This window comes from Centruroides vittatus, unplaced genomic scaffold (assembly GCF_030686945.1).
Source record: "Centruroides vittatus isolate TY-2023 unplaced genomic scaffold, ASM3068694v2 contig_1343, whole genome shotgun sequence".
NCBI lineage: Eukaryota > Metazoa > Arthropoda > Arachnida > Scorpiones > Buthidae > Centruroides > Centruroides vittatus.
In genome coordinates this window covers 848,979-871,331 of record NW_027120855.1, presented here as the reverse complement: position 1 = coordinate 871,331, position 22,353 = coordinate 848,979, and the positions used below count along the sequence as shown (strand labels likewise).

Here is a 22,353-nt window from a genome sequence, read left to right as displayed (position 1 = left end):
ATAGAGCAGGACTTATGCGAAATTCAAGTGCATTCACACCAATGTGCATAAATTCCTTTCCCACCATCAAAATTAGAAATAATAATAAAGGATGGCATTTATATATGCCCTTCTATCCCATATCTTGGGTCTGTACTCTTACACAGAATACTATGTAACAACAGGGACAAATTATCTATGTTAGAAAAATCAGGTGTATATGTGTAATCCGATAAATAACAACCTTTTTCTACATTCCAGCAATATTCTATTTCGTAAAAACGTTTTCAACTGTCGTGTCACAGACATCCGTGCGCACACACATTGCACGGATGTCTGTGACACTTACAATGAGTTAGAATTAGTGATGTAACGAATATTAGGTTACTACCCGGTATTCGGCCTATTCGGCCTATTTTTCACTATTCGGCCAAATACCGAATATTTAAATCACTATTCGGCCGAATACCGAATATTTAATGACTATTCGGCCGAATACCGAATACCTAAAAACAGGAGTAAGAAATAACAAAAACACAGTAAATTAATCATTTTTGTTACTTTTATTAATGCTGAACATTAAACTATAATTATTAAAGTTAATAAGAAATAGCATCTAACTCTAGTATTAAATTATTTCGTAATTAAATAAAAATATAGCCTTTATCTAGCCCGATATCTTATGGCATTGATGGCGTGTAGGTTAGAATGTATCAGGCATTAATGTTATTGTTTAGTTAATTATGTTATATTCGTATTCGTGTATATTTTAATATTTATACGATATATTTGAACTTTTTCACAACTGGGGAGAAACTAGACCATATTATGTCACCACTAAAGTATATCCTTAGGGTACTATTCAGTCTACAAATACGTAGTAAAAACAAAATTTTAGTGTTTAATTAAAGGGTTAAAATGATCGATTGCAAATAAAATAACTTAAAAGTTATAACTTACATCTAAATACCAACAACTGCCGAATCATAGCGGGCTATTTACGGCTATTACATAAATTATAAACCAATTTGGCACTAGAGGTAGACGTTAGGCTCCATCTCATATTAACTTTAATAATTATAATTTAATTAATTAATTTAAATAATTTAGATCTAATGGAAGAAAAAATCGTAGTGACAACGGGCCAGTAGAGAGCACGGTGTGCGATCTTTGCCATAATGCGGTTTGCGTGCCAATTTTCGTACGTGCGTTAATCAAGCCAAATAGTTTGGCCGAATATTCGGCCATTCGGCAACGCTCCTGGCCGAATATTCGGTATTCGGCCACGCTCCTAGCCGAATATTCGGTATTCGGCTCACGCCGAATATACTATTCGTTACATCACTAGTTAGAATACATAAGAAACGTAGCGCTGCAACATGGGTACCAGAGGAAAATAATTGACGACCTGATTATGAGAAGTCATAAACATAAACAGGACCAACAACAACCCCAAACTGGGCAAAGAAAAAACATAGTTCTGGATTTTATACCGTTTCTAAGTAAGGTGGTTAAGAAGGTATCGAAGCATAGGAACTTGCGCGTAATATACAGGCGTAACCCAACGGTGTATGGCATCTTGAGAAATGATAAGAGAAAAGAAAAGCACATCGACAGAACGGGGGTATATTCCATCCCAATTAGAGATAATCGTTTTAACACTGATCTGGTGTATGTCGGCGCTACGATGAGGAGCCTAAAGCAGAGAATATATGAGCACAAGCAATCGGTGAGCAAGAATGTTGATTCTACGGTACTGGCAGCATTTGCGAAAGAGCAAGGGATAACGGTATTTTGGGATAAAGCCTCGATCGTGAGAGCCACAAGATCAAGACAAGCTGTTAAACACATTGAGAGAATGGAAATATACAGAGCCCATTTAACCACAAACTGCATTAACCATAGAGATGCGGACACGTTGGCGATAGCTTGGAAATCTTTCTTTGATAACCTAAAATGACTAGCAATGTGTTAAATAGACGGAACATCATAAAAAACGCCGTTTTTAGCGTGTAAGCACGTTACCGACGATGTGCGTGAGCGCATTCGAATTTCATTTAATTTTCGTACGTTTAGAACTCCACGTGCTTATTTTTATAATTCTATGTTCTTTTGTATTGGTTAACTGAAGATGGCTGCTTAAGGCAGTTGAAAATGTTTTTACGAAATAGAATGTTGCTGGAACGTAGAAAAAGGTTGTTATTTATCGGATAAATAATTCCAGTAAGCTTTGTTTATTTATATGTGTAATTCTCTTACAACACCAAGACATTGATGAGAAAGAGATATATATCTGGGCCACAAATAGAGAAAATTACGAAGCTGAATATTAGAACATTAAGATGACATTTGTAAAAATAAAATTTCCACAGAACTATCTAAAAGTGTTTTCAATCATTACTTTACACTCCTGTGGAATGAATCTTCCATCCTCATACAATGTGAGAACCACAACTGTTTATTTTTCTGGAAAACGTTATTAATTGAGAAATTGGAGCTATGTAATAGGCCCACTCTAGAGCTCCCAAAAATATGAGTTTTACTATTTAATAATTTAAAAAATTAAATCACAGCTGCTAATAATTTTCAATTATAGTTTCACCATTAATTGTGTAAATTTAATATCACACCACTTAAATTTAACAGGTGTGTTCCAATTAATACAAATTAAGGTTAAATATTTAAAAATAACACATGCACTATAATTAGAACATATTAATGTTAATGTTAAAATTTATATGGATGTTCTAAAATTTGTTTTCATTTTGTCTAAAGAAAACATTCTATACAGGTCGAAAGTGCTTGCAAAGTATTTTGTTTATTTTGTGTTTTACTCCAAAATCTTTATTAATGCCGATAGACAGTGCTTTTATTGAAACTGAAGAAGGTCAGTGAAACTGGTCGAAAACATTCTTATTTCATTAAATTCATTGCTGGATTTTAAAGGTGTGTTTTTTTTTTTTTTTTTTCTGTGCTCTTAAACTTTTATCTAATCCAAAAAATGATTTAAAATCATAAATATTATTTTATAACTTTATTTGATTGGTTCAAACTATTAAGTTCTTAGAGATCAGTTTTGAAATTCAAAAACAAAATTTTGGTTTTATTTATATACACAAGTATTATTTAAATAATTCACACTCAAGAACCTTAGGAGTCCAGTAACAACAACACTTTCATGGAAAACTAACATTTTCGACCGTACCCCCGGGTTTTTAACCAGTAAGATTTGAACATGGAATGCATAGAACAACATGTTTAGAAATTATTTTTAAAATGGAACAAGCTAAGTACGTGTAGACAACTTTTAACCATATATGTTACAATGGTGATAGAAATATATCTATACCATAAACAATGAATAATAAGATATAAATAATGGCATAGAAAAAGGTTGCTAACTGCCAGTCATCCGTTTTTTCATAACAGCATCGCCATGCATAGGAAATCTTAATGGCATCATTTGTGTTAATACAGTTGCCAGCCAAGCCGGCTTTGTAAATTTCCAATGCCTCGAGGTTCCAAAGATGTTCAATTTGATGAACCGTCTGACTAATTTGGCTTTATGGAGGTCGGCCCATACGTCGGGGTCTGTGGCGTAGGTAGATAGAGTGGTGGTAGCAGTATCATACGTGTGTTCCTGTACTTTTTTGCTTAGAGTTGCAGACATTCTGCATAAGGAGTAACTCCTTATACAGAGTGTCTGCAACTGTTAAAAAAAAGTAGTGTCTTGACAAGTTGACAGATTTTCAAAAGTCAGAGCGTGTCAGAGTCTCTAAGAAAACTCTGGAATTGTTAAACCAAGATGGACGCTAGATTATTTCCAAGATTGTCACAGGTCAGAAGACATATACTGTTTTTTGACTGGCTCACAAGTCAAGAAAGTCGGATATGAATTTATAAACATGATCCAATTCCAACAACTGTGAAAAGGCAGAGAGCAATAAAAAATGTCACATTTGTTGTTTTTTTTCAGTAGCACTGGTTTGGCAAAAGCAATTAAGCTTCATGAACAGAAGACAGTAATGGCTAATTGGTACACTACAGTCTGTCTTCCTGGAATTCTGGAGTCACTGAAAATTTGAGGTCAAATTTTGCATCATGATAATCCTTCATCACACATTGCCAAGAAAACTGTTGATTTCCTTCAAGCTAATAATAAGAATAATTCCACATCCTCCATATTCACCAGATTTGGCTTTGTGTGACTTCTGACTATTTTTTAATTTCAAAAAACATTTGAGGAGTCACAAATTTAACACAGATGATGAAATTGAAGCTTCCTTAACAGAGTATTTTGATAGCATTCCAGAAAATGAGCAGCATCGTGCTTTTGATCTTTGGAAGGAGCAACTACGTAAGTGCATTTTGGCCGGAGTAGAATACTTTGAACATAAATAAAAAATATTTTGTTTCGTGCCTTATAGTATTCCTGTATTTCAAAACTTTCAGTCACCCCTTACATGTTATAAAAACTGTTGTGTGTAATAGGTTTGTAATTTATGTTGTTTGTGTTTTATTTTATTATTGATATCTTTTTGTGTATTATTTTGCAATGTGATGTATTGTGGCTTATTTGAACTGGAGTGCCATTGAAAATATAATATAATTTAAAATGCTGGATATTTTTATGAATTCAGGAATTTGAGTTGCAACAATCTTGTTTTGATTGTGTTCCATTTGAATATTCTGCTAGTTTGTATTGAAATCTTAGATTATTACCTGAGTAAAACCTATTAAGGTTCAACCTACTTAAAGTTGAAAATGTTTGGACATTAAAAGATTTGTGCTGAAGTTGAAGAAAGTGTTTTTTTATTTTATTTTAGACTTTATTGTGTTTTCAATTTGCTATTTATAGTTATTTTACAGTATAATTGAATATTATAATGAATTAGAGAATATCATCTTTGAGATAATTTAGTAATTAAATAAAAGAGACTAAGAGATTTTTATATTGAATTAAAAGATTTTGTTGCTAATATTTTTTATGTTATTACTATAAAGCTGCATAACTGCCATATAACATTGGGCTATATTATACAGCAGTTGATGTAGCTTTATTGTGATGTATTGGGTTTTGTAAGATGTTTATGTTATCACTAGCACATGCACAATAACAAAATTTTTATCAATACTTATAAGTTCATAAGAGTATAATTAAATTTTTCCAGGAAAGTTGAAAATTTGAAATGCTTCATAAAGACCTAAATTTTGCTGAGTGATATACAGTAAAACTTGTCTATTAGAAAGTCTCTTTCTCCAGGAAAAACTTTTGCAAATAAACAAATTCTCTTCAGAGTACAGTACTGTATTTATTAATTTCTTAATTAAGTTATGTAAATTTATTACAAAAAAATCTGTAATTGATGTCTGTGTTGTTTTATCAATGAAAGACTTTGTACAAAGAGTGAAGTGCAGTCATCATGCCATTATCATGAGAGTTGAGGAACTTTTTCAATGTTTCCAAAGTGTCAGATACTTGAATATTGGTATCATAATCACACTTCATTTATTGCCTCTCCTTCATCACTTCCCTTCATCACTTGAATTTCATCTCAAAACTATTTTATAGGTGGTGCACAAAAATAGCTTTCTAATAGAAAAATCATACCAATATGCAATTTGCTATTAGCCAAACTACTGTACATTAAAATATATATGATTTTGTCAATGTATTAAAATATCTTGCTATTAAGAGACTTTCTAATAGACAAGTTCTACTGTATTTAGTTGTAACGATGGATGGACTTCATGCCAATCAATGGATAAGCAAGAAACGGGAAAATTATCACACTGGCGTTAAACCACGTACAAATATCGCTATAATTACTAACGCTTTCGACGAAACTATTTCCGTCTTTGTCAGGCAGATAAAACAGTTAAAATCCATTTTCATACAAAATTTTTAGGTAACACGGGCTTTTTCTACCAGTCTCTTTGTGGCCAAATCTTAGGAGGCTACTGTGCAGTGACAGGGATACTACTTTCGTATTAGAGAGGTCTGGGGTTTACTCTATCCCATTGGAAAATACATCTGGTATTCACACCCACTACATTGGAGCAACAACCAGAATGTTGGCTTGTCACATTTCTGAACACCAGCATTCTATCAGGGCAGGCAAGTGTGATATCGAGCTAGCAAGAATGATGTTGCAGCACCAACACACCCCGCTATGGGACCAGGTGGTGATGCTCAGACATTGTGATAACAGATGCATTGTGTATATTTGGGAGGCCCTCCTTACCAATGCACTAAATCCATGCAACACTCCCACGCTGGATTTGCCTGCCATGTGGGTCACCTTATACAAGAGATTAAGGCATTGCTTCTAGCTCCTCTTCTCGTCATAGTATAGCGCATGCGCTTTGTCACTATGCACATGTGCTTAAACTTTTTGCATTCAGTTCCATCATTGGTTTTGTTCCAAAGCTCTAATGCTGTCAGAATATTTCAAAAATTTTGTTTGAAAAAGGATTTTAACTGTTTTATCTGCCTGATGAAGATGGAAATAGTTTTGTCGAAAGCGCTAGTAATTGTAGCGATATTTGTACGTGGTTTAACGCCAGTGTGATACTTTTCCTGTTTCTTGCTTACCGTATTTAGATTCTGGACATCTAAAGGGCATAAAATGAAAAGTATTTTTATTTCCTGCATGGCAAAATTTATGTAAAATCAGGTAATTAACCTAATTTTATATAAATTTGCCTCCTAATCTGCATAACTTACCGTCTCTATTACAGTTCAATGTTAGCTATTTACATTCATCCAGTAGTTCTTACTTCATCATAGTGTTTTTTTTTTAATATTATGTCTATTTTTTATTCCACCTGATTTATGTTTACTAATATAGTAAACATTGGACTATTCTTTCTCCTTATAGAATTTTGCTTACGTCCTAGTGTATGTTAAAAAATATCTAGTTTTAGCTCTTTTGTTCCTCCCACTTTCTTTGAATCAAATATTCAGTGTTTCCTTGGCTCCATAGGTTGGTGGGTTATCAAATATTTCTAAAGATTTGCATAATATTGAATTTCTCCTAATGCTTTTAAGTTGAAAGTTTTCTTTAATAAAACGTCAATGATTAAGTTCTGTTGATAAAATAGAATTTTCATAGAAGTGAATAACAAAATAATGCGATTGTAGAATAATGATAAAATGTGGGTATGAAAGCATTACAATAATTAGGAAGCATAGTATAGAAGGTGGTTGTTAAAATCTTATTTTTATTAAATATTCTAATGAATTAAGAGTATTTCTATTTATAATCATTTATTTATATTGTTTTTCAATGATTATGATTAAATTTTTAAACAGATGGTATAATTCAAGAGAAGTCTATATCTGCCAATCAGATGTCTGCGATGGCAGTCGGAAAACAACCCATCACGCTGAGAAGTTCGGATTTATCGCAGGATTTTCCAACCAAAGACTTTTTACCGGAAAACGAATTGTACATGATATACAGAAGAAGCCAAAATGCCCGACAGTTTGCCGTCAACATAGCCAAAGTATTGTTTACACCCGAAGAAATGAGAGAATCAAATTGTAGGGGTGCTAGAGACAAATTACAGCTAGACATGAAAAGACTGATCTTCATCCGGTCTTCTGTTTTTAGGTATTACAGCGTCGCAACTTACGCCGCATCCGACGTCTGGAAGCTCTGCTGTCAAAGTATAGATGCTCACTGTCGCCACGAAAGAAGGCTTTTTAAAAGATCTTCTATGATCATTTAATAAGGAAATTCGGTTCTTAGCCATACAAAGTGCCTTATATATCAGTTGTAGGAAAGATTATATAATCTAAAAACAAACAATACCCACATATAGTAAAATCCCGATTTGATACGTCTAAGGACGACAAACATAATATTATAAATTTAGAAAAGTAAGTAAATTAACAGGTAAGAGATTGCGAGTACACGAGTTACGTCGAGTACGAACCAAAATCGAGATTTCGCCATAATTTGATTTAACCCAAAAAGACAAAATATGTCCATCAATGAGGATCGCCATATTTGGGCATATTTTTAATCGGATAAATAACAAAGATTTTCGTCGGTAAAAGCTATCCGTTTAATACAAAGTACATTTACATTGCATAGCAATATTTAATTTTCTGGGATTGTATTCCCATAGATAATTATTCTTTTACAAAGCTCTAAAAGGGACCATTAAAATTGATCTTTTAGTTGAATAAAGCTCAATTTAATGAGTATATATTTTGGAAATAAAATTTTTTGGTTTGAAACTAAATCTGAAACGAATGAATTGTTTATTTCAGAATCCAGTAATGGTTTTTTAATCAAATCCATTTTGATTAATTAAAGAGAGATTTAAATATATATTTATATTTAATTACAGTTACATTGTAATTCATTTTGGATTTCTGTAGCTATTTATTTTTCACATGTAAATATGTAAAACATGTATTTTAAATTGGATTAATCAACTAATGCAACTAATTCAAAACTTATTACAGTTTTTGTATTTATATTTTAACATTAGGTACATATTTTTCAATGGAAACAGACTCAAATTGTGTTTAGAAAACTATTAATTTATTCCTAGTAATGAGTTTTGATATAATCTTTGCGCAGGTTTTTCTTATTTTAGGTGGTGCAATATGGCCAAAATTATTCTTGCACCAATAACCAACCTTATTCTAAATTTTAAACAGTGATCAGAAATGTTCAAAAATTACTGTAGATTTTGATTATACAACAAATAAACTATAATTATAATAGAATACTTGTATGATGAAATATCATTACAATTCAATCTAGTTATATAATACAGTACAAACAAGCAATTGCTGTTATTAAATTTCTTTATTGAGATGCAATTTGAAAAAATTTGCTATAAATTCCCACTGTCGTCCGTCTATATGATTGTCTGCTCTTCCTTAATCTCGAGAATGGAGATAAACAAAAATCGAGACCAGACACGGAAAGCTTAGGGACAGGAGGCCCCGATTAACAATATAAGGTTCTTCTAGTTTATTATATAGTTAATCGGGCCTGCTAAATTGAATTGAACTTTCCTAATTTCCGAATTGAAATAACATTATATCATGTTATTTCAGTTAAGAAATGTTCCCCGGAGGGAGGGAGATAGATGACCGGCACTATTCTACTGTTAAAGGAAATGTATGACATACGGGGCAAGCCACTACTAATTTGAGGTGGAGAGCATATATATATATATTATTAAATTAATTAAAAATATGATTAAAAATTTCAGCCCCGGTATTGTGAAGATGTCACAATAAATAATTGCTCGTTCAACAATAATCATTTCTGTTTTGTTCCATGTCGTTCGGGACCTTTGGAATATAAAGGCTCAATAGAGCATTTACAGCTTCGAAGGCTATTAGTTTCAAAAAGGTTTTTGAGTATAGTTATTACTCTTGGATTAATTTTTCAAGTGTCGTCAAAAATTTAAATCCCAGAACCACTTCGTAATCTTTGAATTTTCAGAAGTATTGTTTTCGTTTATAGAGAAAGTTTTTTACCTAATATTCGGGAGAATATATTGATTGATGTGAAAATTCAATAAAAATAACAAGGTGTAAAAGCGAACTGCTTTGCTGGAGTTCACTTTTATTTATGGGAATTATTAGAAATATCTACTTTTGTTGCTGTTTTGTGTTCGTTGTCAAGAGAGCCTATGTTTTAATTATATAATTAAGATTATTTTTATTTGTAGAAGGTTTTTTTTTTATCTTGTTTTAATTTGTCATATTTTTGATTTATTCTATATTTTAATATAGAACAAATTAAAAATATCGTTCAAAAATTTCGTGACTATCCATTTTCGGTTCCTGGTGTACTGTACAGTACATATTTTTTGTGACGATTTTGAGACAAGTATTTTATATAGAGTAGCTTATTTACTTCCTAGGTATAACACGCTTACTTTATCTTACATTAAATAAAATCTTTTAACTTGATTCAAAATTAATTCAGTTTTTTAATTTGTATTTGTAATTTTCGAAGGTATATTGTGTAAATTATATATATATATATAATATCTATTAATTTTAATAGATCTTTTTCTAACAAATTATTCCATTTATTATCGAAATACATTTGTAATAGTAAATACGGTTTTAATTATTTTTTCTTTCGTCACTATTTTACGTTAGACAAGTCTTAGGGTTCTATGTTATCTCGTTTTCATTTTGCGATTAATTGGATTATTACTCTCGTTTCCGTGTGTTTTCCTTTATAAATTTATCGAAGAATGATCTTTTGTGTTTAAATCTTTCCATCCCTTTAATTTCATAGCTCGGTTGCACCGTGTCCCGAATCGAAAAATGCAATAGTCTATCGTGTTTTTAAATTATATTAAATAAAAATTTGTCGTAAGAAAGTTTCTCCATTGCCTAGTAAAGTGGCTTTAATACAGACGGATAAGCGAACCATTGGCGTAGTCCGTTTCACTCCGTCGTTTGTTTGCTGGTCCAGCCCTATTAAAACGGACCGCGCGCTCTTTGTAATGTAGGAATTTGGTATTCGTATCTATATTTTGTAATGTCTAATCCCCTAAAGGACGGTTTTTAACGAGCTTCGCTCGATAAAATTCGGCTTGTACTATTTATTTCGAGGTACTTACGGCCGTTTTACTTAGTTTCTTTTCAATAAATTCCGATTTCGTTTTAAGAAATGACGAGCCTTAGAACAAATTTAAAAAGTACAATAATTGTACTTTTAAGGCCGAAACTTTTCCAAGTATGCGCATTATCTTCCACACGCTTTGATATAATAAGCGAATGGTTTTTGTTTTTATAATTCTTTTGTTAAAATTAGCGATCGAAATTGTGTTTACAGAAATCCAAGATTCATTCTTATTACATCAAAATTTATAAAATAATTAAAACGTCTGGCCAACTTAATCCTAATTTGCAACGTAATTCGTTACAATTTCATTATATTCGAATTTAGTTTCAAACCTTAAAAGTATTTTATATCCGAAAAACAGGTAGGTTAGATTAGTCTACGTGGAATTTCGTGTTTAATTAGAACTAACGGGACGAGTGTCCGGTTTTAAAGTACACTCGTCGTCATTCTCGCCGAGTTAGCCAAAATATAGGAGATAAACGCGTGTCTTTCCTGTCGGGTAGAAAAACTTTTATGTAATCACATTATATGTAAATGTAAAAGAAAAATAAGATAACGCAGTTCTATTCGTTCCTGGCAATTCTAAGGAATTTCGCTGGACGAGTTTAGAAGATCGTCTTAAATATTCCCGAATTTATTTATCCCCGCGTACTTAAGAAGCGAAGTTGGTGTTTAGTTGGAAATTGGGTGGCATTCGGAACCACGGAACGAAACGCGGTGCGCTTCCAAGTGTTAACTTTTTCGTTTAGTCCTTTAAGTAAGACGCGTAAAATCTCAATGGTGGACATATTTAATTAGTAAAGGAGGATGGGTGTGGCCGTCGGTTAGGTTTGCCAAGTGCAATTTATCTAAAATCGAACGGGGAAAAGTAATAAGTCTCTAGTGCCAAAAAAAGAAAACAATGACGACGATTAACGGATCATTTAGCATTGGTTTTAAAACTGTCTCCTCTATGCGATCCCGCGAATTCGCTGTACATAATTATATATATACTGTATATGTCTGCCCGAGTCGGAGATTAAAAAGAATATATATATAGATATATAAATATACACGACCGATGCTCATTAAAATTATTTTAAGACCGTCAGATTTTAATATTTTTGATATACGGAGTATGGAAGTTCGGAACGAACGTTTTATTCGTGAATAGGTGCTCTGCGTGAATAAAATCGTTAATTTTGGTGCATCGGTTATTATCGTACCGGAATAATTTCCAAAGTTGTTCCTTGGTTTAGGCCTTTTTGCCGATTTTTCTTGTTTTTAAATCAAACGAAGAATTGTGTGTATAGAATAAAAGAATAATTATATTTTAGCAATTCGACTAAACCGGAAGTGTCATATATTTGCGTCACGAACGAAATGCTGCCAACAATCATGAAATTCGTGTTTAATAAAGTAAAAGTATATTATCAACCCTTTAGTGTCGTGTCCTTTCTTTTACCGACACTCCTCGTCAATTCCACATTCCTATAATTCGAATCGAGCGGAAATGTAAACTCTCCAAGAATAGAATATCAATTTTTAAAAACGCATTAGATCGGTAATTTCTGCTGGAATTGGCAGTTTAACTACGGATAACGGCAATTTCTATACGCATCGATCACCCGTACACCGTTGCGCGGAACGTCCGTAGTGAAGTGGCGAGTACTTTAACCATATTTCGTCCCGTGCTCCTTTTTTTCTGGTGACCGGATGGATAAAACCACCGAACGCTAGTTGTCGGTGGGGTCTGAACAAATTTGAGTTAGGGGGGCCCACGTACAATGTTAACTTCCGGAAACTTTTTGAGGGAAATACTTTAATATATTAAAGTCTGGTTTGACGCCCCCTTGCCGTGCGGGTCTCGGCATTTGCCCTTTTCACTCGTAGGATAACGTGCCCCTGCAGTGGCGGGATCGCCTGGAGTTTTCCGGATTTTTCTTTCCCGTCCGTAACACCTACCTAGATGGGGACCGATTCTTCGTAACTTCTTCCGGGAGGCGACGTCCCGACGTTGCGTTGCCTCGTTTCGTCGATCCTATCGAATCCCGTCTTTCTCTCTTTCAGATAGACGTTTCCGATCAAATTTCGTATCCGCGTAATACACAATTTCAAATAAAATTCTTTCTTTTTATACGATAACTCGCGTTACTTAACAAGCACACTATATACCCATCGCGATTCGATCGTACGTATTTGCAGGATTAACGTTTGGGAAATGAAAATACGAAAATCCCGGCACACTTCTCGTGCTAAGTTTTGGTACAAATAGCGGAATCTGGATTCTCGCTAGAAGTTACCGAACGTCAAAACGACGAGTCGGCAACCTAGGGACAGCTGCCCCTGGGTCCCGCGCTTAACGACCGTATACAATTGCCAGATGGCGGCGCTCGTCCGTCCGCCGTTCACGTTTTGGGCCGAATACGTGCGCCTCGACCTCTAATGTCAATCGAATGACTTGTAATTTCGACGGTTACAAAATCTCGATATTTTCAAACGGAATATGTAAATTTTTTGTTATTTAATTTTATATAAACATTGTACTTTTTGTAATAATTACTAAACTGACAAATAAGTTAACCGATAAAAAAATTATCGTAATTATGCCTAATATTAATGCCAAGCCGTACGTGTTGTAGTTTTTACTGGTTTAACACGATCGTCTTTTATACCGCCCGTCCCAAAGCTTAAGGAAAGTGTGCCGATGGGTCAAATTTTGATTTCCCGGCTTTTTGCGTTCCTCGAGGATTCGACACTCCGGGAGCTCGGAAATGTAAACAACCTTACAATACTGTACATTAAAGTATGTGGATTGTAGCGAAATGTGCACGGTTGATCGAAAAGTCGCGTGGGGTGACCGCGACTGGCACCGGTGGCCGGTCCACTACGTATTCCGTAACAACGGGGAAGTAAAAAAGTAACGATCCCGATAGGGAATAGAAGTTTCTAGCGGTACCGGCAGGTAACGGGCCGTAAGGGCAGCGCCGGACCCAATAGATGCGAGGCCCGATTGAATTTTGTTTTTGCGGGGCCCCTCAAACTTTAAATAACAAAATTAATTAACTGTTAATTTACATATTGAAATATGTTGTTTTATTTTTAATAATAATATACCTAGATATTTATTTTTGTAACATGTACTATTTTTAAATATATAAATTTTGACGTAATGCGGGGCCCGATTGGCACCAATCGCTCCAATCGCCTCAAATCCGGCCCTGCGTAAGGGCTTATTAAAGGCGATTTCGGTCGGCCCGAAGGAATTAATTATGCCTCCCCGACGTAGAGAAGTCCGCAGTTCGTACGAATTTCTCCCGGGAGAAACCGATAAAACATTTAAATGCCAAAGTTTATTCGCCACCACCCGGGTATTATCACCGTCAAATGCAAATTTTAAATGCCGGTGTAAATTTAATTTTTGGACGGCAGTAATGTCGCTCTTCGCCGTTAAGTAAACCGGATGTTTTCAAATCCCGATATTGGGGGAGCCCGTTCCCGGGAAACGGGTGTATTTAAGAACGGATAAATTAACGCGTTAAAAAGATTTTGGTACGTTTCGACGACGTTTATTGGCGCGTGTGGAAACGACGGACGAAAGGGGGCGCAGGGTCGGTCGTCGGGTTCCTTTCCGTCGGCGGTTTGACAGACGAGAGGAAGTGTGACGTCATTCCGCATCCGAAGGGATAGTTTGGATGACGTTGGCCAGGTAAGTCGACCGGAAACGTTTTCTTTTCCCTATCCTGGTAAGGTTTACGCAAATTCCGTTGCGGACGCGACGGTCCAACGTTTCTTTTTGTTCGTTCCCTTTTGATGGTTTGGCGTGTTTTGTGGAGACGCCGAACGATTAAAACAGACGACTTCCGCTAACGACAAACGGATTCCGGAAGTCCTCGTCCTGGCTTTTAAAGGCCTTCTTATTTCGGAAAGGAGAAAGTCCGGCTCCAGTTACGTAAAATTTACCCACCACTCCGTTAATTACGACTTTGAATCGCCCGCCGCGCTGTCGCGCGTAACTAGTTTACGTGATCCGTGGTCGGGAGGTGCAGGGTGGGAAATACGAATGGTCCGAGATTCCGGCCTTCTCCCGTCTCGGAATTTGTGGCCATTTTGTGCCCAAATAATTCTTCCGCAAACTTGCGAAGTTGTTTACCTCCACCGACGTTAAGTAAATAGCTCGAGGCTGGGAAATCTTTATTTTAAAACAGCGTGTGTAGCCCTACTCTCGGTTTTAAAAGTTTTTAGCACTGTCGTGGCTTTTCAAACCCGTAATGTGTCTGTTTAAGGAAATTACTAACTGTCAATTTCTGAACTCTCGACGTTTCGTTTTTCGTGGTGTAAAATAATGGAATACGCGATTAATGTTGCATATTTATTGGAAAGTAACGTAAGACTATTTGTATAAGTTATTTGGGTGCGTTTACGGTGAAAACTGCCCGTGTGACCACCCATCTCACCGGCGCCGAGTGCTCACCTCGTGCAGAAAAGGTTGTATTGATAGGTGTTCTTGAGTGAAATTACTTACGTAGAAATAAGGAAAAAGCCTAAATATGGGAGATTTAATGTGAAATAAAAAACAATTGAATATACGGTAGTCTAAACAAAAACTCGGAAAAACATCGTTTGTGTTTTTTTCCTTTCGTCTCAATTCAATCGTATATATAAATGAACTCAAAAGAGATTATATTAATTATTATTTTTAAATCAATCCTTCGTACGCTTTTTAAAAACTTTGATTTGATTAATTTTCGAAGGATGTTCGGTTTTAATTTACTGTAATTCCGATACGGGGAAAACCACTTCCGGTGATTAATTAATGTGTGCTAAGCAAATACAATAAACAATAATTATAATTTGTCTCTTAGTCAATTGAAAAAAATTCAAAAGCTTTCTTAGAAAATAAAATCAAATTTAATAAAAATTAAATCTTTATTAAATGTTAAAATGTATGATTAAGCTATTGGTTGATAAAAGAATTAATTAAAGGTGTCTGTGTGGTGCTAGATTTTTCCATTTTTCGTGTAATTTGCCGTGACCGGTCGTCGCTTTGTCCGGATTTCGGCACGCTTCGAAGTTTTGTTTCGCGTCGGGATTCGCTCGGAAGAAAATTTCTTTTTAATACCACCGCTTTCCTTCTCCGTCTTTCTCTTATCCGTGAAATTGAAGAAAAAGTCGTCGAGCAAACGAAGAAAGTTTGCCCCGTAATGTTCTGCGTCTTTCCGCGGTGGGTTATATACTAGTGAATAACGACGGACGTTTTCCGTCCGAATGGGATCCGCTTCGGATCGAAATGTTCGATAGAATTAGAAATTTGCTTACGACGACGGCTTCGAGTCGAGCGTCTACGGCCGCCGTCCGCGGAACTGCCGCCGTCTTCTGGTTGCTGCGTCGACCGGTGCCGACACTTGCTGCAAATTGGTGGCAAAATTTCTAGTAACGTCAAAAAATTGCATTAACTGATGATCCCGCTTCTAAAATGAGAAATGGAATCGTTCTGCTCGACGGAACTAACCGAATATTGCCGATACCGAATCTGTGTTGGGCGAGTTTCTTTGGGATTGGGTGCTCCGTCGTAGTCGCCGAGAATGAAAGTAATCTATATCGAGCCCGACATAAACTTGCCGGTCGCCGCTCTGCCGTTCGTGCAGAGTCTTTTGCAATTTACGACGTTCTCGAATGGATTCTTAACGATGTGCGGCATCGCGACGTAAAGCGAGCCGCCGTTGTTGGCGACGGCAGGGTGGCACTACTACGACTCGAAAAGACGAATGTGAACCTTTCTACCGTCTACCGTGGCATTAATGTTATCCTAACGCTACGAGAAATCGTTGGGATCGACCTGGCCCGGGTGAAAAGGCATTCTGCACGCGAGGCAACGAAAGGACTGGCTTAGTGGCCCGCACTGCCCCGAGAGGATCGCCGACTGCTCGTTTAGCAATGTTCCGCTAACTTGGCTTAAAAACCAAATCCGGACTCGCGCTTGGAAGTGTTGGCGGGATAGGTGGGATACGAACACTAATGGAAGACTCGCCCACAGGTACTTTCCTAATGTTCGACGTAGGCACGACTGCAGATGTCCGGTCCCCTCCATTTCTGTCACACGACTACGGAATGGGCAGGGCAGTTTTTGCAGCTACCTTTATGGGTTCTTGCATAAAACTGATGGACTCTGTCCGTGCCCTCTCCACAAAGAAGAGGAACCACAATCTGTTTTATTCAATTGTCCCAACTACATTGATCGGCTGAAGGGACTTGTATAAGTGGTGCATTCTGAAAACAAATTCTGGCCGTGTTGCCTCGATACCTTGGTTGAAAACAAAATCTACAAGACGTCGAAAGAATTCGCCAAAGCCGTCAATATTCTGAACTAATTCGTCGTAGACCCGACCGGCTTTTCTGGCTTCACCATTCTCTGGATTTTTCATTTATTTCTTTTGTCATCTTACATGTACTGTACATCGTGCTTAAACAAGGTATTTGTTACCTCTATTCTGTTTTTGTGCAGTGTTCTGTCTCACTCATTCTTACAAATGTATACCATTTTTGGTTTGTAATACAATTTGTGCAACTATCGGGATTTCCACTGTATATAGCTGCTTCCTACTTACCTTTCTGTAAATTATGTCGTTACGAATTGTATATCGCTTTGTATATAACATATGCTTTGTATTTTTGTCTGTAACTCCACATTGTAGTTAATTGCATACTTTTGTATTTTACTTTTCATGTAATATCATAGTCTTGGTATTTCTGTAACTAGGTGTTTCACGTATGTTTTATGTGTTTTCCATGTACTGGTTCACTTTTGTATATTTGGTTATGTCCTCATTTGTTAATATTACATCACTTATGGTAACTATCCTACAACAAATTTGCATATGGAATCCCACTGTTTCTCATGGCTTCATCTGTATGTTTACATATTAATTTTCTGTGGTTTATGTACTGTTACCAAAAGTTATCCTCTGTTACTCTCATGGTATTGTGTTGTACCCAATTTTTTTTTTCTCATCATATTGTTGGGTGTGATGATATTGTATATTCTATGTATGTCATTGTTTTTAAATAAATGCACTGAGCAGGAGTCCCATCTCTACCCTCTTGACGCCTCTCTCTTCTTCTACATCTACTATACTTCCAACTATCCAATTTCTTTTACCTAGGTTTGTCCAACTTCTCTTATATCTTATCCCTAATATTAATATTTTCCTTTCGTTGGGCTATATCACTGAGTGTGGCCCCAACGCAGCTAACCTGTATACACTTATATTTAATTTCATATTGGTTCAATTTTTAACGTGATGGACTAAAACAATAATATATTTGTAAATGTGTTTATTACATGTAATCATTTATTTTTTTTATTTTTCAGGAACATGATTGAATTTAGATATACATTAATACTCACTGAATACTCAAATCCAGTAAGAAAAGAAATATTTTCATAATATTTAATGACAAGTCAAGTATTAAAGGTAAGATTTAAAAATATGAATTGCTTAAAAGTGTACACCATATCTTCAATTTTATTATTTTAATAGTTTTTTTAAGCAATGTTTGTATGTCTATAGTCTTCTTTAGCATTTATTATTAATATAAGATGGAAACCTATTAATGTACTGTAAGCAGTTTTATCTGTTGTATATTAATCTATTAAATATATTTTTAATTAATTATGTAATTACTTTCTTTTGTTTTTTTTTTTTTTTTTTTTTTTTTAACTTTTGCTCTACATGCTGTTTTTTAGTAGTAAATTTTTCTGAAGCTGGACTAAATTGGTCCAAAAATATTTTGGAGGATGTTTTGTTATTTCTGGATCAATAAAATAGGGTCTTTCTAGATTTGGATTTGTGAAAAGTTGGATTTTTTTTCTTGCAATTTTAAAAAACTAGTTAATATTTTTTTAAAAACTTGGTTTTATCTTCATAAAACATTTAAGAATGTTGTTTTAAATTTCTACGAAATAGACCAGGTAATAATTTTTTTAAATATAAAACAATTGTCTTTGTCATTAGTGCCAATTGATTAAACTATGGCTGTTGGAATGTTAAGAATATGTTTGTTTGCCAAAGTGTTTTAATGAATTCCCAAAATACTTCTATGTTAAAGTACCAGGTTTTTCCATAGAAGTTCCTCTTGTAGCCTGAAGGGTAAAAACAATTTAGTTTTTAAATACATAGTAGGAGAAAGTTTTCTGAACTGAAAGAGTCAGAGACCTTAACAGCTGATAATTGAATGGTAACAGATCTGGATGTAAGCCATGTGATCTAGAATTTCCTAACCAAGTCTCCATCATGCATAGAGTCATGCTTCAACACCAATCAAAATATTTCTATTCTGCAGGCAAATCATTCATTGCCAAAATGATGGGAGAGGTGTCAAAGTATGGAGGTAGAGTACCTAGAAAAATAAACATAAATTAGGACTACGTAACATAAACAGTTCCATTGCCATTACTGAAGTTTCAGATAGAAGTTGAACTGCACTTGTACAGTATTTTGTTTACATAAAAGTAATAAAAGACCAGCAAATACTGTATTTTTTCTTATGATATTATGGTTGGGCAAAATATTAGGAGAAGCAGTTAAAATATTCAATTTATTTTATACTATAAAGTATAAAATAAATTTTAGGCATTTCCTTTAAAAATAGCAAATAAAATAAACAGTTTGCCAAATTTAAAATACAGCCGACCCTCGATAATCCGACGCTTTTGTAATCCGACGTGCTCGGTAGTCCGACGCACTTCCCGTCGAGGTCGCCGTAGTCCCCGTCCCGTTACGTGTCTGCTTGCACGGAAGGATGTCGCGACGTGAATCTCCCCACCCAATTCTTACACGATGACGCACATTTCTTGTGTTTTCCGTGAGCAGTTCCGTACTTACTGTATTATTTATGCCTATACATACTGTATGTACATTTATTGGCTTCCATATTTCTTTTAATAAACATGTATTAGTTAACCGAAATGGGTGTTTCATTTCCATATTAACCTAGGCAGCATTTTACTCATAAAATGTAGGAATATTGTAGGCTACTGCTAGCAAAACAATGCCAAATATGTAATCGCTTTCGGTAATCCGACACCCCTTTGGTCCCGTACCTGTCGGATTATCAAGGGTCAGCCGTATAATAAATATTTCATCAATATCCTGTTTTTTTTTGGTAACCATTTAACTGATTTTTTTTACAGATGTCTTTAATTTTGAAATTTTAAGACATTTTATATTTGAATCTTTAGTTTATGATGATTATTACATCCCCACTCAGCATAAATCAGCATTTTGCCAATAATTTAGATAAGGTTAAGCATGACAGTTCTCAAGTTTATGTTAATGTTTGATTAAATTCACAAAATCTGAAACTATATATATTGTTGTAAGTTGTGATGCTCTCAATCATCAGGCCATACTTAAATATTTTTGGAATAAGTTCCAATATTTAAAAAAAAACCCATTGAACTGTAGAAGTATAGAACAAAAAATTGAATGTCAAACAGAAAAGAAAAGATAGATCTTAATGTTCCATTCTGTTCAGATTCCGAAGATGGGACCAAGAAATTGTCCCAAAAAACATTTAAGGAGCTAAATTCTTTAATGTGATGTAATGTTGTCTAACATATTTATCAATATTTTTATGATTTCACATGGAATTGTCTCATTTACATAAGAATTTTTTTGTCTCCTGCTATTAATGAAATTCTGAATGGGCGAATTTCAATATTTATGAAAATTACTCTTTTTAATTAAGATTATCTATTTTACAAAAAATAAATTTAAAAAAACTTAATTTGTTATTAATTTTTCTTCTACAGTATGGGTGTTTTTGGAGGACAATTTCAGCATAAATTGGCAATATGGATATTGATTATCATCATACTCTTTACGTACCTTTGTGCAGTTTTATGGTATAATGAAAGTGTTCTACCTCATTCATCATTGTCTATAAACAGGTGGAAGGACTTCCCAAATGCTTTTAATTTGTCTTTGATTAACTCAACTGTGGATTTTTCAACTCTTGTTGATCTCTCCAATTTTAAATTTCTTATTAATAATCAACGGTGTAAAAATGTCAGAGATCTTTTTATGGTTATTTTCGTACACAGTGCACCTGGAAATTTCAGAAAAAGAGACATCATACGAGAAACTTGGGGTTCCGAAAAGAATCTGGCTACGGACTCCGTGAGATTGGTGTTTCTGATCGGAAGCGTAGGAAATCGATCTCTCCTGAATGCCATTTCGCAAGAAAATACGATCTACAGCGATATTGTACAGGGTAATTTTGTAGACAGTTACAGAAATCTCACATATAAGCATGTCATGGGTCTGAAATGGATCACTTATTTTTGCCCGGCAGCCAGATACATTCTGAAGACCGACGACGATATTTTTGTAGACATCTTTCAATTGACAGATTATTTGAAAAACACATTCAGTCCGACTCCTCCCAGAAAATTTCTAATGTGTTTAATTATAAAGAATACATTTGTGCGTAGAAGCCAGAGGAGTAAGTGGCGAGTGAGTTTCAAAGAATATCGAGAAGGATACTATCCCACCTACTGTGCCGGATGGGCCATAATCATGTCTTCGGAAGTGGCCCGTCAGTTATATTACCAATCTTCTCTGGTTCCGTACTTTTGGATAGACGACGTCCACGTGTCCGGCACGCTGGCCAAACGTCTAGGGTTGACTCACACGGACTTTTCGAACAAAATATATGCCGGCGAAGAAGATTTATTGAAATGGTTGGAAAGCGACGGGCTTTCTCGTCCCTACATGTTCGGGCAACCCATCTGCAACATCACTATCGTCTATCAGTTATGGAATAAGACCTTACAGTATTATGCATCGGTCGAATCTCATTCAATGGCTTAAACTTTTTGGCTTAAATTATTTTGTGTATGTTAAGTGCAGTTAAATCTTTTCCTTAACTGCGATTGGGATGTCTGTTTCCATAAGCAGGTCTATATATTATATATTAGATCTACTAAATGAAGAAAACATTCCTTTCATTTATTTTTTACATTTACATTCCATTCATTTTTCTGTTAAACAAATTGAAGGTGAAAAGAGAGTATTTGGATATTGCACAATATAAATTAGCTGTTCAGATTATAATTGACAGCTTTTGATACAGTAAAGTGCAATGCTTTTCAAACATGATTTAGTAGCATTTTTTAAACTGCCATTAGCTTATTATCCAAAAAAATTTTTCTTTTGAGAAAAAATTCTGACATTGGTTAAAGCTAAATTAAGAATTACATTTTTGTCATGGTGATAAATCATTTTGTTTTAAAAATGATTTGATAGTTTGAGTTTTTATTCAACACATTCCCATTGGTGATTGTAGTCGTGGTGTGTTTCTGATTGCTCACAAAGAATATTTTCATATCAGTAGTTTCAAAACTTCCTATTTTTACAATTATAATAAGTATACGTGCCAAATTTACTTATTCGACATTTTTGTACTTCACAAATTGATTCACTTACATTAATTATGCAGTAAGTAAACTGCAGTTTTTGTAAGTGCTTTATTTTAATGCATGTTTTATGTAACAGTCTCATCATTTGCTAGAGTTTTCATTTTGAAAGAGTGAGATGGCTTACAAAATCCAAAAGTTTTTTTTTCTGTGGGAGAATAGTTTTCAGATTTTTGGAATTTGAAAGAACAAATTTTATTAAAAAATATAATATGACTTCTACATATCCTCTCCCAAACTTGTAAATCCATTGCCAAAAAATATACAAATTAACTTTTTAATGTTAGTGTTATCAAA

General features: G+C 34.6%; 2 protein-coding genes across 3 annotated transcripts in view; both read left to right on the top strand.

Moving 5' to 3' along the window:
- LOC136990832 (protein tramtrack, beta isoform-like) overlaps positions 1-8,288 on the top strand; it is a 36,379-nt gene extending 28,091 nt beyond the window's left edge. For both annotated transcript variants that reach the window (XM_067289277.1, XM_067289276.1), the window contains exon 4: positions 7,295-8,288. In XM_067289277.1, coding sequence (XP_067145378.1) covers positions 7,295-7,713 — 419 coding nt within the window. In that variant the 3' untranslated portion in view covers positions 7,714-8,288. The remainder of the gene's footprint in view (positions 1-7,294) is intronic.
- Positions 8,289-14,178: 5,890 nt separating this feature from the next.
- On the top strand, positions 14,179-22,196 carry LOC136990831 (beta-1,3-galactosyltransferase 5-like). Its single transcript, XM_067289275.1, has 3 exons — positions 14,179-14,286; positions 17,950-18,052; positions 20,392-22,196. The coding sequence occupies exon 3, from the start codon at positions 20,393-20,395 to the stop codon at positions 21,449-21,451; it is 1,059 nt and encodes a 352-aa protein (XP_067145376.1). The 5' UTR covers positions 14,179-14,286; positions 17,950-18,052; position 20,392; the 3' UTR covers positions 21,452-22,196.
- Positions 22,197-22,353: the final 157 nt, after the last annotated feature.